The sequence below is a fragment of the Gymnoscopelus microlampas genome (genome assembly GCF_963454915.1).
Source record: "Gymnoscopelus microlampas genome assembly, chromosome: 16".
Lineage (NCBI taxonomy): Eukaryota > Metazoa > Chordata > Actinopteri > Myctophiformes > Myctophidae > Gymnoscopelus > Gymnoscopelus microlampas.
Window position 1 is genome coordinate 4,942,227 of NC_139953.1, and position 15,696 is coordinate 4,957,922.

At 40.0% G+C, this 15,696-nt stretch overlaps 2 protein-coding genes across 6 annotated transcripts in view; both read right to left on the reverse strand.

Annotated features, from left to right (window-relative positions):
* The window catches only part of LOC311062493 (serine/threonine-protein kinase PAK 6-like), a 43,627-nt gene extending 41,025 nt beyond the window's left edge, over positions 1–2,602 (reverse strand). For all 3 annotated transcript variants that reach the window (XM_084081560.1, XM_084081563.1, XM_084081559.1), the window contains exon 1: positions 2,340–2,602. The gene's annotated coding sequence lies outside the window, so the exon portion shown is untranslated. The remainder of the gene's footprint in view (positions 1–2,339) is intronic.
* Positions 2,603–7,405: 4,803 nt separating this feature from the next.
* LOC311062491 (mitotic checkpoint serine/threonine-protein kinase BUB1 beta-like) overlaps positions 7,406–15,696 on the reverse strand; it is a 44,880-nt gene continuing 36,589 nt past the window's right edge. For all 3 annotated transcript variants that reach the window (XM_084081554.1, XM_084081555.1, XM_084081553.1), the window contains 5 exons: positions 12,987–13,154; positions 11,735–11,868; positions 9,656–9,809; positions 8,851–8,969; positions 7,406–8,118 (listed from right to left, as the gene is read on the reverse strand). In XM_084081554.1, the coding sequence (XP_083937680.1) occupies positions 8,001–8,118; positions 8,851–8,969; positions 9,656–9,809; positions 11,735–11,868; positions 12,987–13,154 (693 nt within the window). In that variant the 3' untranslated portion in view covers positions 7,406–8,000. The remainder of the gene's footprint in view (positions 8,119–8,850; positions 8,970–9,655; positions 9,810–11,734; positions 11,869–12,986; positions 13,155–15,696) is intronic.

Sequence of the window (15,696 nt, forward strand, 5' to 3'; positions counted from 1 at the left end):
ACTAGACTAGAACTAAAAAGTATGGAGAAGCAGCTTTTAGCTTTATGGTCCCAAGCTTTTGGAACAGCCTGTCGGGGATCTGCTGGTCTCTGAATCTGTGGACATTTTTAAAAGAAATCACATATTGCTTTTACTTAGATTTCTGCATTTCTCTCCCTGCTTTTAATTGTTCCTTTAAATTAAAATATTAATGTATTTGTATGTATATCGGGTGAAGCACATTGAACAGCACTTGTGGTCTAAATTGTGCTACACATATTGATAGCCTGTGGGGACCACCAGCGCTACTACAGATCCCATAGCCTGTGGGGACCGCCAGCGCTACTACAGATCCCATAGCCTGTGGGGGAAAATGGCAATAAACAGCTTAAATGAGGGAAAAGTGAATAATGGGTTAACTATTAACAACTATGAACTTTACTTGAGTACTGTACTTTACTTGAGGATTATAGGATTTTTGAATACTATTCACCTCCACCACACTTGAAAGACAAATATTGTAGGCTACATTTAATTTCACTACATTTCTAGGAAGGGGAAAAGGTACATTGTGAATTAGCCCTATTTCTAATATAGTGAAAATAGCCGAGCTAAGGGCGTTGTGAGCTTGAAGATCTGCTATTTTCACCATTATTGGATTTTTTTTTTTTTTTAGAAAGGTTTTACAAAGCGATACATTGATATTTAAAAGAAAATGTACTTTGTAATTGGTACTTCTGGTAAAAAAAAAAAAAAGCATGCACTCTTGAATACCTAACAATTTTTAAAAGCAAGGACTCCAGTACTTTTACTCAAGTACAAGTCTGACAGAGCAACTTTCACTTGTAGTTGAGTAATATTTGACCAGGAATATCTATACTTTGACTCAATTACTGGGTTTGAGTACTGTGTCGCCCACTGGGAGAGACTTTTAAGAGTTGTGTTGATTTAATCCCTGTGTATTACTACCTGACTAACTATTCTACAATCTTTGATTGCTACATACAGCCGAGTCTGGAACTACGCCTCCCGAAAGTTGCGAACGGACATTGTCATCTGGTTGTCATTTCTGGGTATCTTTGAAGAATATTATTTTCCTTTTCATTGCCGTTATGCAGCACACTAGAAATGCTTCCACTAATTTGATTTACAGAAGGATTTACATATGCAACTGCAAAGACACAATCTCTCTCCCCATCCATCCATATACATCCATTCATACATCGAGCCAACCATCCATGTATCATCTAATCGTAGGTTACAAGCCAGGACAGGTTTATTTGTATAGCACATTTCTACAACAAGGCAATTCAGGGCTGAAATCAACCAATAGTAAGTATGTGCATGTATGTGTGTGTGTGTGTGTGTGTGTGTGTGTGTGTGTGCGTGTGTGTGTGTGTGCGTGCGTGTGAGCGTGTGTGTGCACGGGTGTGTATAAACAGGTTGCTGTGGTGTCCCACTTATCAGCTGTATGTTTTGTGTAAAAAAGCGCCTGTGTGAATCCTCCATAGAAATCCCACATATCACTTTACACACACACACACACACACACACACACACACTCTTGCCAGCACTATTTCGTTTCAACCCCATTCAGCTTGTCGAAACTTCTCAAATATTAACTACATTATATAATACTTTTCATGAATTTCAAACACTTAAACCCAGATATACTAGGTCGACCGGAGTCCTCCAGAGCTCTGCGTTAGGCCTTTTTTTTTGCTCAACAATACATATCTTTGCCAAAACAACAGCCGATGTGCAAGCTCGGAATGCGACGCGTTGTGAGCTTGCACATCGGCTGTCTTCGCCTGAAGGTTCGCCTGAGAATAGGGACGCTAGGGGGTCAAGTGGTTAAAGGGCAAAGGTCATGGCTAGACATCCAGACAGACAGACATACGGACAGCCAGAGCCATGTCTCAGACCTTAAAGCATGTATGTAACTTTTTTTGTAGTGATTACACTGTTATTTTGTCCAATATTTTATGGTAGCGCATGTTGATATAATACAAACTTACACAACCGGGGTGGTCGAATTTGGTCTCCCTGCTCTTCTATTGAGACATCGAAATCCTGTGGTACGCTGCCAATATTCAATTTCTCCCCTGAGCAAGCAGGCAGGCTCCATTAGATCAGTATAGTAAAACAAAAAAAATCAGCGCTTAAGCAGGAGACCAAGGGTTCAAATGCAGGGTTGAACAGGAACATTACAGAGGTTAAATTTAAGTTCTAGTCACTGAAACAATCCACCGAATACAAAAAAAAAGGAAAAAAGTCCAGGAGAAACATTGTCAACCATTTCAGACAGACAGTGTCAATACATTACGTCAATAAACAGAGCAGTTAGCATTCCAACTCACCTGGTGTTATACGAGTGTCCAGGTGAACTGGGAAGACACCAACCGGTGTTACCGGGTAGGTTTAGCACTGGTTCGGCTCTCTCTCCCTCCTCGCTCTGTCGTTCCACACACACCACATCTCTCTCTCTCTTTCCTCTCCTTTCTGTTTCTTTCTTACTTTATTTCTCTGGGCTTCTCTTTCTGTTCTTGAGCAGTTGGAAGTGTCTCTCTCTCTCTCTCTCTCCTCCCCCGCTCAGCGCATGTCTCACCTTGTCCCACTGAGGCAAGCCTCTCCTCTCAATCGCTCTTTCAGTTTGACACCCCCCCCCCTCTCTCTCTCTCTCTCTATTGCCCTCTCTCTCTCCCTCTGACAATCTCTCTCTCTCTCTCTGTGTGCAGACAGGCTCATGCATGTCTCGTTGGCTGTGTCTTCGGGGCGTAGCTTCACACTGACTCATCTTCAGGACAAAGCTAGACTAGATAACGCACCGATTATAAATCCCGTTCAATCTCAAGGACCCCCCAGTTTGACATGCATCAGACCAGTCCTTTGCAATTAATGAAATGTATTTATTCTAATTCATGGATTTAAAAAAAATCACCGTTTACAAAAGGACTGACTGTCCACACTATTAAATCTGATCTTTAGGACCGATTGTCAACACTGTTAATAAATGTGATCTTTAGGACCGACTGTCCACACTGTTATTAAATCTGATCTTTAGGACCGATTGTGAACACTGTTATTAAATCTGATCTTTAGAACCGACTGTCCACACCGTTATTACATCTGATCTTTAGAACTGACTGTCCACACCGTTATTAAATCTGATCTTTAGAACCGACTGTCCACACCGTTATTAAATGTGATCTTTAGGACCGACTGGCCATAGACTGTGTTATTAAATCTGATCTTTAGGACTGACTGTCTAGAGTGTTATTAAATGTGATCTTTAGAACAGACTGACCACACTGTTATTAAATCTGATCTTTAGAACTGACTGTCCACACTGTTATTATAGGACGACTTCACCCATTTTCAACCTATCTTCATATAATTGGTCCTCACTAATGCTCATGATAAAATGGTACAATTTTTTTCTACTTGGTCTGTGTCTCATAGGAGGACCGTGGACAGTCCAGAAACCCGTCTACCAGTGACATCATCATTAGGCAGGATTTGTTTTTTCAACAAGATTTAAAACATTTCATTTAGATTAACTTAATTTTTATTAACGCGAGAACAATGGCTTCTATAATTGCATTGCAACTTTCCAGGAATACAAAGCCTGCAGTTTCTGTTAGCTTGGATTCCCCATCGATGATGTCACTGGTAGACAGGTTTCTGAACTGTCCACAGCTCGCCTATGAGACACAGACTGAGTAGAAAAGAATTGTACAGTTTTATCATGAGCATTAGTGAGGACCAATTATATTTAGATAGGTTGAAAATGGGTGAAGTCGTCCTTTAAATCTGACCTTTAGAACAGACTGTCCACACTATTAAATCTGATCTTTAGGACCGATTGTCAACACCGTTATTAAATCTGATCTTTAGAACCGACTGTCCACACCGTTATTACATCTGATCTTTAGAACTGACTGTCCACACCGTTATTAAATGTGATCTTTAGGACCGACTGGCCATAGACTGTGTTATTAAATCTGATCTTTAGGACTGACTGTCTAGTGTGTTATTAAATGTGATCTTTAGAACAGACTGACCACACTGTTATTAAATCTGATCTTTAGAACTGACTGTCCACACTGTTATTATAGGACGACTTCACCCATTTTCAACCTATCTTCTTCATATAATTGGTCCTCACTAATGCTCATGATAAAATGGTACAATTTTTTTCTGCTTGGTCTGTCTCATAGGAGGACCGTGGACAGTCCAGAAACCCGTCTACCAGTGACATCATCATTAGGCAGGATTTGTTTTTTCAACAAGATTTAAAACATTTCATTTAGATTAACTTAATTTTTATTAACGCGAGAACAATGGCTTCTATTATTGCATTGCAACTTTCCAGGAATACAAAGCCTGCAGTTTCTGTTAGCTTGGATTCCCCATCGATGATGTCACTGGTAGACAGGTTTCTGAACTGTCCACAGCTCGCCTATGAGACACAGACTGAGTAGAAAAGAATTGTACAGTTTTATCATGAGCATTAGTGAGGACCAATTATATTTAGATAGGTTGAAAATGGGTGAAGTCGTCCTTTAAATCTGACCTTTAGAACAGACTGTCCACACTATTAAATCTGATCTTTAGGACCGATTGTCAACACCGTTATTAAATCTGATCTTTAGAACCGACTGTCCACACCGTTATTACATCTGATCTTTAGAACTGACTGTCCACACCGTTATTAAATGTGATCTTTAGGACCGACTGGCCATAGACTGTGTTATTAAATCTGATCTTTAGGACTGACTGTCTAGTGTGTTATTAAATGTGATCTTTAGAACAGACTGACCACACTGTTATTAAATCTGATCTTTAGAACTGACTGTCCACACTGTTATTATAGGACGACTTCACCCATTTTCAACCTATCTTCTTCATATAATTGGTCCTCACTAATGCTCATGATAAAATGGTACAATTTTTTTCTGCTTGGTCTGTCTCATAGGAGGACCGTGGACAGTCCAGAAACCCGTCTACCAGTGACATCATCATTAGGCAGGATTTGTTTTTTCAACAAGATTTAAAACATTTCATTTAGATTAACTTAATTTTTATTAACGCGAGAACAATGGCTTCTATTATTGCATTGCAACTTTCCAGGAATACAAAGCCTGCAGTTTCTGTTAGCTTGGATTCCCCATCGATGATGTCACTGGTAGACGGGTTTCTGAACTGTCCACAGCTCTCCTATGAGACACAGACTGAGTAGAAAAGAATTGTACAGTTTTATCATGAGCATTAGTGAGGACCAATTATATGAAGATAGGTTGAAAATGGGTGAAGTCGTCCTTTAAATCTGACCTTTAGAACAGACTGTCCACACTGTTATTAAATCTGATCCTTAGAACCGACTGTCCACACTGTTATTAAATCTGATCCTTAGAACCGACTGTCCACACTGTTATTAAATCTGATCCTTAGAACCTACTGTCCACACTGTTATTAAATCTGATCTTTAGAACCGACTGTCCACACTGTTATTAAATCTGATCTTTAGAACCGACTGTCCACACTGTTATTAAATCTGATCTTTAGGACCGACTGGCCATAGACTGTGTTATTAAATCTGATCTTTAGGACTGACTGTCTAGAGTGTTATTAAATCTGATCTTTAGGACCGACTGTCAACAGGGTTATTAAATCTGATGTTAAGGACCAACTGTCAACACTGTTATCAACCCATTTAGACCTGAGGCCGATTCTAAAAACACCTTCTAAATCCTGACATAAGTTTTCTGAAAAACTTCAAATAGTTATTCAAACATTATGTATCGTATTATGCCAAGAGGCATAGCTCTGGTGAAGAGGCAGTGACCACATTTAAACCACATTTAACCTGAAGCCAAACAAAAAGACAAATTGACAGGTAAATCATGCACCCCACTCTCTGATTCCAGCAGCCAGTAGAACTTAAATACTGGCTGCTGCTTCTTCTGCTGCTGCTGCTGATAAAAACATGCACAGTGGATGAGTCCACTGACTGTCTGACACCACTGCTGAATAATGCTCAGTTCAAGGTGGTATTCAATCTTGTGTACAGGTACATAAGAATAGCAGTAGCCTACGTATTTGTGTTGTATTGAATAGGCTCTATGCACAGCAGCCATATTGGGAATGAATTGGGCCCCTTCCTTACTTCCTTCGCAGGTGTTACCAATGATAGTAATTAAGGCTCTGTTCCATTTAGTGTGGCATAGTGGTTGTCATATTTTCAAGGACCCCCATAACTCTCGAGTTACACACCCACCATAAGGGGCCATTTGGGAACCAAAATGGAGTGTTTCTAGTGAGCCAACATGCACGTTATCAGCACCCTGACCAGAATGGAACAGAGCCTTCATTAGTATCATTGGTAACACCTGTGAAGGAAGTAAGAAGAGGCCCAATTTCTTTCCAATATGGCTGCTGTGCATAGAGCCTATTGTTACAGTCCTTTAGCAGAAACCAACCTGTTGAATATTATTGAACATCTGCATCAGACAGCATATGGTTATTGAAATAAATACATGCAATTACAACGTACAAGATGAGCCTGTAATAAATCTCACACTACAATGCAGACGGGCGGTTCCACACACACACACACGCACAAGATGCCCTTTTTTTTCTCCACTTGAGCCCCTGCCCCTCAAAATGTCTGTGCACGCCACTGTGTTTAATACTACAGCAAGTATGGAACTCAAAACAAATCTCCACAAAAACTACTGTAACTCTGCATCTTCAACTCCAACGTCAAATCAGTCTTACTGTATGGGGCGGAAACATGGAGAACCACAAAAGCAACATCAAACAGACTGCAAACATCCATAAAACAGATGCTTAAGTTTATGACACATCCTGGGAATCTACTGGCCAAATACCATCACAAATGAAGAGCTCTGGCAAACCACACGACAAGAACAAATTGAAACCCAAATTAACCCTTTAAGACCGGGAACGCATCTGTGTCACTTTAGATTTCTTTGGCTATTTACAAGCTTGTAGCGAGTGCCGTGCTACGAGCTTGTAGATCTGCTATTTTTGAAAAATAGTGAAAATGTTCTTTTTCTTTTTTTTCTTCTTCCAGCTTAAGAGACGAGCGAGCTGTCCACTCAAGCCCAGTAGAATGTCCGTTCTAATCTGCTCTCTCTAGTCTACAATTAATCTCTCAAGATCAGCACCACTGCCCTAAACATGTAGTGTTGCTGTTAGTAGGAACAAGCACAGAAACACGCCGGAGGAAGTGGACTAAGAAAGGGGAGGAGCCAAACAAGTTCCTGTTTCTACACAAAGAAGGCGGTGGTGCCCCGAGAGACAAAAACAAAGGGAAACAAAAAGGGCATGGGTTCCCAGATTGGTCTATACGATAAACAGAGGATCATACAATTATTATTATTAACAACATTTTATTTTAGTTGCACAAAATTAAATACAGGCAACATGTAGTGCAGAATAAACTGTGCAGGAACTGCTCAAAACACAATTCTTACCCATCAAGAGATACAAAATAATAGTAATGACAACTTTCTTACACGTTTGTTGAGTGGGCAGCGCCCGTCTGTCATGCATTTCTATGGCGCTCTTTTGCACTCCTCTGCAAAAGAACGCTTTTCTGTGGGAACTACGCCATAGTTTTACAGTGCTAGCAGCAACACAAAGCAACGGGCTACAAGACATTTTTACTATAAAGCGGTGTTAAAGGTAGGGTGGTTGAAACTAACCACGCTACCATTTGGTTCCTCCTAACCAACCATCAATGATTTATCTGGGGACCCCCTAGAACTCCCTCAAGGACCCCATTTTGAGAACCACTGTCTTAGAGCAGACAGTAACAAATCAATCTCTAACGGGCCTTAGCCCTTATGCCTACGTAAACTATTTTAAAAAACATTTTAAAATAGCTCAACGAGCCGATCTACATTGACAAGATGTGAGCTTGTAGATCGGCTATTTGAACTATTCAAATGTTTAAAATGTTTAAAAACTATAAAAGGTTTAAAACTAAGTGGTTAGATTTCTATTCCAGCAGAAGCCATCAAGTCCAGTAGCTCAGACAGGACGGTGACTGATGTCTTCTGTCCTGCTGGGTTCAGAAGCATTCGGAACATCTTGGCCCACATCTCACACCTAAAAAACAAAACGATGGACACAAAAAAACAGTGTTAATGTTGTATAATATAGGGATTAAAGGGCTAGTTCTCCCCTAAAATGTTTTCCCTATAATTTGCTCACCCCATGAAGCCTTGATTTAATGTTTTTGCTTGTTTTGTCGCAATTCTTGATGAGACAAAAACTATATTTCAATCGATATTTGATTAATTGAATTAAGTAAATAGAAGGCCAAACTTAACAAAAGCAAAACTAGATTTAAAACCTTGCTTATTACTTGGACAGTAGCTGTTCTCTCTGCATTACACTGTGACAGTTGTTTGGAAGTTTATTTTTTATATAGTTTTAACTTGGCCTCCTGTTTACTTAACACTTAGCCTGCCCTAATTATTTCAGATTTTTTGCTGTTTTCTGCCAGAGATTTTTCATTGAAATTAAAAAAGTACTCAGGAGCCGAGATACAGAATTTTTAAGTTTTGAGTTAACAAGGAAGTGGATGGGAGTCTAAATCTTCGAAAAATCATATCTCCTTGGTCTTTGGGTCAAATTGAAAAAAAAAATGTTTTTCAATAGAATGCATTTATGCGATCTTGGCGGCCAAGTGCGCTATTTAATAGATCGCATTTATGCGTGATTGGCAGGAATTGAGTTAATTTCATCCAACAAAAAAAAAATCTTGATTATTCAATTAATAGATCTGCATCCCTAATGGTGTTTAGTTTAGGCTGTTCTGGGAACAGTGGACGGTACCAGATGTTGTAGGGATCCAATCCATCCACAGTCCATCCACGCTGGTCCTGGATCAGATCCATCTTGTGCTTTTTGGTCAGCATGGTGTAGATGGTCTCAGCCACTATGGCCAGATCCACCTAAACACAACACACACACATTTACATCAGTGTTTCCCAACCTTTCCTCTCTTCCCAGGACCCAAACTTACAAATACATTTGGAATTAATCACTTATATGCCCTATTTAGTAGTGAAAATAGCCGACCTACAAGCTCACAACGAGTCATGATGCAACGCAAGGCGAGCTTGTAGATCTGATTTTGTGCATGTATAAAATTGGGCTAAAGTGGTAAATGTATGTTTCACAAGATCATAATTTATATCTGAAAAGTAACTTAAGTTCTCAAATAATTGTAGCCACCACGGCTCACAACACAGTGCATTGTGGCGCGTTGTGAGCTTGTGATGTACAGTATATAAAGTTAAGGTTAAAGTGCTTCAACTGATTTTGATGCTATATCAAATTTTGCTGGGGTCCCCGGACCCCACTTTGAGAACCCCTGCTGTGAGCTGTGAATAAGATATAATAGAATGTTTTACATTGCCTTATGACGGCTTAAAGGAGTAGTTCACCCAAAACATGACGCTTCATGGGTAATTGATAGAAAATAAGTATTTTTTTTTTGAGTGAACTACTCCTTTAAAAAGGAACAGTTCACGGACCCAAATCGTACGACATATCTCATTAATGGCCTAGATGTGGCGCTATTTCTCCTCCTGCTGGTTGCAGAAAACATTGTGTGTGTGTGTGTGTGTGTGTGTACCTGGTAAGGCGAGTCAGACGGTCGAATCAGACCCTGGGTGATGTAGGGCAGTGCGTGTGGCAGTTGCCGCGCCGATGTCACTTCCTGCTGGCTCAGGAGGTCCAATGAGGAGGCCAGATCAACAGGAAGTAGGCAGTCCACATCCTGTGTCACGCTGCAGTGCACATCAACATCATTTACATTAGATTCGATACTATAAAAGGGAAAAAATGTCCGTCGACTACTAAATAAAAACAAAGATATGATGACTAAAACTATGACTAAATATATTGGCAATTTCGTCAATAAATAAAAACTCAGTCATTTTATGCTTGGTTGCGCTCCGACAATAGCTGATCTACAAGCTAACTGCGACATGCTAATAGCTTGTAGCCATCACGGCCCGCCACAATATATTTCAGTCGACTAAATCAGTGGTTCTCAAAGTGGTGTCCGGGGACCCCCAGGGGTACTTGAGGGGGTTCCAGGGGGTCCCCAGCTAAATGATGGATAGGGACCAAATGGAGCCTTATGGGTGTGTAACTCTGAGAGTGTACAAATGGAACCAAATGGACCTAAATTAACATTTGATTTTACAATATGAATTGGGGTCCCAGAGATACAAATGCCATTAAATGGGGGTCCGTAGACCTAATGCATGTCAAACTGGAGGTCCTTGAAATTAAAATGGTTGAGAATCACTGCTAGAGCCGTAAAAAATAATCTCTTACGGGGGTCCCTGGCATATATTTTCAAAAGGGGGTCCACGGGCTAGTAAGTGTCAATTTGGGGCTCCTTGACATGAAAAAGTTTGAGAACCACTGGACTAAATCAACTAACACTGGTGCAGAGACTGGTAGAGAGGCTGCGATTCTAAAAAGGGCTCTAATTTGGCCGGCGACCGGCCCAGATGTAGAGGAATATCTCATTTTATAAGGATAGATGTTACGAAAGAATAACTGTACATTTCAGCATGTCACTCTACAAGAGTGGGACACAACCTGGCCTTGATCATCATGACACAGAGGCACATCGACAACAAAATAAATGACTATCTTTTCAAGAGCCCACAACCCCCCCCCCAAAAAAAAACTCCCTGTGATCGATCAAAAGATTGAGAGATTGAGAGAGTGAGAGTGTGAGAGAGTCTTGACTAATAAGATTGAAATGAACAGTTTGTAATACTGTGTTTTGGTTTTGTCCACACATACCTTATCTCAGCGAGACCACTCGCCTGGAAATGTGTGTGTGTGTGAGTTTGGTTTCGATTTAACCCATTAAGACCTGAGGCCTAATGTCTTTGAATCCTAACTGGTTTTTGAAAAAAACGTATGTTGCTACATCAGTGGTTCTCAAACCTTTTAATGTCAAGGACCCCCAAAATGATGTATTTGGCCGCGGACCCCCATCTCAATATATTTTGTTCCAGGGACCCGGAATTTGACCCAGATTTGAGTAAAAAAAAAAACGATTTTAAAAATATATATATTCAAAGAATCGCACATATTTTCACGATTTTTCAAAAATAGCAGATCTACAAGCACTCGGTGCCACGCTATGAGCTTGTAGATCTGCTATTTTTGAATAGCCAAAGTGTAAAATGGGTTAAGGGTTAAGATTTGTCCCCCACCGCCGCTCAGCCATTTTCTAAACAACATCCTGTACGTTTGAAACTGTGGGACACCAGGTAAACAATGAAGCTATAGCATCTGTCTAAACAACGTGCTATCTAAATAACATGATGTACATTTGTGATCACAAAACAAGCCAACTAACAGCAACTAGCAATGATTACCATCAGAATACAAAGGTTTAACCCATTTAGACCGGGAAAGAATCGGTGTCATTTTCAGATTTCTTTGGGCTATTCAAAAATAGCAGATCTCTCTCTCTCTCTTTCTCTGTGGACCCCGATCTGAAAATCCTTTGTTCCAGGGACCCCCAAAAGCAAAGATTTGAGTTACAAATGTTCGCTTTAAAAAAATATATATATATATTCAAAGAAAACGATTTTTCATAAAAAGCAGATCTACAAGCTCATAGCGTGGCGAGCTATGCGCTTGTATATCACACACACACACACACACACACACATATTACCAGTTGACAGCGAAGAGCATGTGTGGTTGTGGTCGTCCTTGGAGCAGATGGGAGGCATGCAGACTTCTGGTCAGTTTCAACACACAGGCCACCAGCTGAGGAACCACCGTCTCATCATCATCCTGAGACAGCTCCTATACAGGGGGGAAAAGGTCAGAGTTTAGAGGCGGACCATGCAAACTCCTCAAAACCAGTTAAGGCCTGTAGACCAGGGGTCTTCAACAGGGGGTCCGGGACACCCTAGGGGGTCCTCAGAGTTACTACAGGGGGTCCGCCAAATCTTTGTGTGATATGATTATTATTCTTTTTTTAACATTAACCACTTGAACCCTAGCATCCCTTTTTCTGAGGAGAACTTTAGCCAAAAATAGCAGATCTACAAGCTCACAACGCCTCGCGCTGCGAGGCGTTGTGAGCTTGAAGATCGGCTATTTTTTGCCTAAGAGGTATAGGTGTAGAGGGAAAAAAGGGCAGAGCAAGTAAACAAAAAAAGTTTAATCTAAAACACAATTTTATACAATGTAGAGGGGGGTCCCTGCTTCATCTCGCTCTCTCGGCTAGGGGGGTCCTTGGCCTGAAAACGTTGAAGACCCCTGCTCTAGACCCCCGTTTCCAAAACAGTTGGGACCCGTCTTTGGGTCGCGGACCGATTTGTATAGGTCGCGAGGAAATATATGTTTTCCGTTTCCTACATCAGCTTTTCATCAATTCAAAACAATTCCAACATTTTTCAGAAGTATTTGAAAAATAAAAATGTTCATGTTTAATCGTGTAATTTCAGACATTTAACCACTTAAACCCTATAGGCTCTATTCACAGCAGCCATATTATGAAGACATTCACAGGTGTTACCAATGATACTAATGAAGGTGATATTGTGCATGTTGACTCACTGGAAACACTCTGCTCCACCAGTGGGTCTACAGTTGGGGTCCAGGGACCCTCATGGGCTTCCAAATGGCCCCTTACAGGTGTGTAACTCTGAGAGTGTACAAATGGAACAAAATGGACCCGTAAGGGTCCAGAGTGTACAAATGGAACAAAATGGACCCGTAAGGGTCCATTTGGTTCCATTTGTACACTCTCAGAGTTATGGGGGTCGTGGAAACCACTGTGCTACACTAAATGGAACAGAGCCTTCATTAGTATCATTGGTAACACCTGTGAAGGAAGTGATAATATGGCTGCTGTGCATAGAGCCTATTGACTTGAAAGCGCGTCGACGGCAGTCAAAGAGTTAAGTGGAACTCACGGGGTCCAGTGTGTGTTCCGGGGGGAGCTTGTACACGGTGACACAGCCGTCCAGGAAGAGGAAACAGCTGACGTCGGGGAGAGGCGGGGCCCGGGGGTCTTCATCGGCCTGTCTGTCTCTGAGGCGGCTGGCCATGTAGAAGTCCCACGGCACGGGACAACTGTCTACCTGCAAGACGGATGGATGGACAGAGAGAGAGACAGACAGTTATAGGCAGTGGTGGAAAGTAACTAAGTACATTTACTCAAGTACTGTACTTAAGTGTAATTTTTAGGTACTTTTATTTACTGGATTATTTCCAATTTTCAGTACTTTTACTTCTACTCCACTACATCTCAGAAGCAAATATTCTACTTTTACTCGACAACAATTATTTGACAGCTTTAGTTTCTAGTTACTTTGCAGATATAAATTATTACATCATAAAACACACATTAATCACTTTAGCCCTATTTTATACCTACGCTGTTTGAAAATAGCAGATCTACAAGCTCACAACGCGTCGCATCACAACACGTTGTGAGCTTCTAGATCTGCTATTTTCAAACATTTTAGTACCTTTACTTTTGGTACTTTTAAGTATATTTTGACACCAATACTTTTGTACTTTTACTCAAGTACATGTTTAATTCCGGACTAATTCCGGCACTGCTGGAACAGCATTTCCAGAACCTACTACTGTTAACCCTAATCCCAGCGGCCCTATTCTGGGCGCCGTCTTACCCATTATCCCTAAGGCCTAAAAAAAAAAAAACTTTGGTTTCCGGTTGGCTGTCATTTTAGGGCTGAGTAGGTAGGGAATTTATTTTATTTTATTTTTTATTTTATTTTTTTGTGGGAATGATGGGTAGCAAGGAATTTTATTTTATTTTATTTCCTCGTGGGAAGGATGGGTAGGTAGTTTTTTTTTTTTTTTTTTTTTCTATGGCAATGATCGATAATGCTTCTTTTTTAATATATTCTATGTTTTCCTGAGTTACCAATTTCTAAATCATTAAATGGTTCATGTACACTGCACTTACAAAATAGTGTCTGAAAACAACAAACAATAAACAATTGAAAACTTTGAATAGAATGTCCACACACTGGTTGAATACTTTTGAGTTTTAATTCAACTCTAAGTAAAGTACCAAAGTAAAGTGCTGTATCACTCACATACCAAAAATATTAATACAAAACAAACATCTTCAAGTAATAAAGTGTTTTGAAGCAGATATTTTAGCTACTGGCTATCCCTGGATCAAACTGGCTAACCAATGGCCTGAGGAGCTGGAAAACCAAGAATACTGACTGGTGAATGAATTAAACCAGGAAACAAAACATTTTACCCCAGGGTATGAGATGAGCTCAATTCAGAACTAAGAGCTTTAACATTGAAGCCCATTCTATTACTGATATACAGTATACAGCTTTACTGCTTAAAACGCTATCATTGCACATCCATTGCATTTAGGCATGCAGTATATTCGGCTTCAGGGAGGTTCAAAACCATCTAGCCAGAAACACTGCCAAAGCATCCCTGCATTCTGACTCAGACAACTGAAACAAACAGCTGAGTAAAAGATACAAAATAAAGTGCCATATATCACATTTAGAGGTAGAGTTAGAGATGCACCGATTGGAAAATCCTTGGCGATACCGATTTCCGTTTTTTTAAAAGTCTGACCTGCCGATACCGGTTTTACCGATTTTCTATTTTCGAACTAGATTTTTTTCAGGCTAAGTACAAGTACTTAATTTTGTGTATTTGCCAATACAGAGTACCAATAAGATTAAACCAGGAAAAGAGCACTTATGCCATATCATAATAGTACAATATCCAAAATCACAATCACGACTATATCCAGTCTAATATCATGATATGGCTATAATATTGATGCCCTAACTATGCAACGAAAGGCCTAAAGTCATTACAAAAACAAGAAGAATTTTAAAAAGAATACTACTACTGTAGCCTATATCATTTATTTATATTTATATTTATTTATTTGTACCATAATACCATTGCTGTTATGGCTGTTGCTGTTAGCCGTTAGAGCTGCATGATTTTGGCAAAACTTATTATGGGTCCATATTGAGATCAGTTATTGAAATTATTATTTATTAAAAATGGTAATCTTTTTTAACTAACAAAATCTTATCTTAATGCAAAATGATTTTCTTATTTGAACTAAAAGCAAAAACAAATAAATAAGGTTTTCGCATTCAGACACATAGAAGGACATGTCTGCATTTAATTGTTTTCAAGGTGAGAAATTTACCTTATGTCACTTTAGTCCAGGGGTCTTCAACAGGGGGTCCGGGACCCCTAGGGGGTCCTCAGAGTTACTACAGGGGGGGCCACCAAATCTTTGTGTGATATATTTTTTACATTAACCACTAGCATCCCATTTCTGAGGTGGACTAAAGCCAAAAATAGCAGATCTACAAGCTCACAAGCTTGTAGATCTGCTATTTTTGGCAAAGAGGTATATAGGTGTAGAGGGGAAAAAATAGCAGACCAAGTAAAAATGTCATACAATATAGAAGGGGGTCCCTGTTTCATCTCTCAGCTCACCTTATGTCACTGTTTTGGCTTGTTTTAACCTCTGACTAAAAATGTTACACTACTCTTTGTTAAACTTTCGGACGAGTCTTAACGAGCTTTAATAGGCTACAGCTGGATAGATGCGAAGACGTCTGTATCGGCACATGAATTAAACCAGTGGAC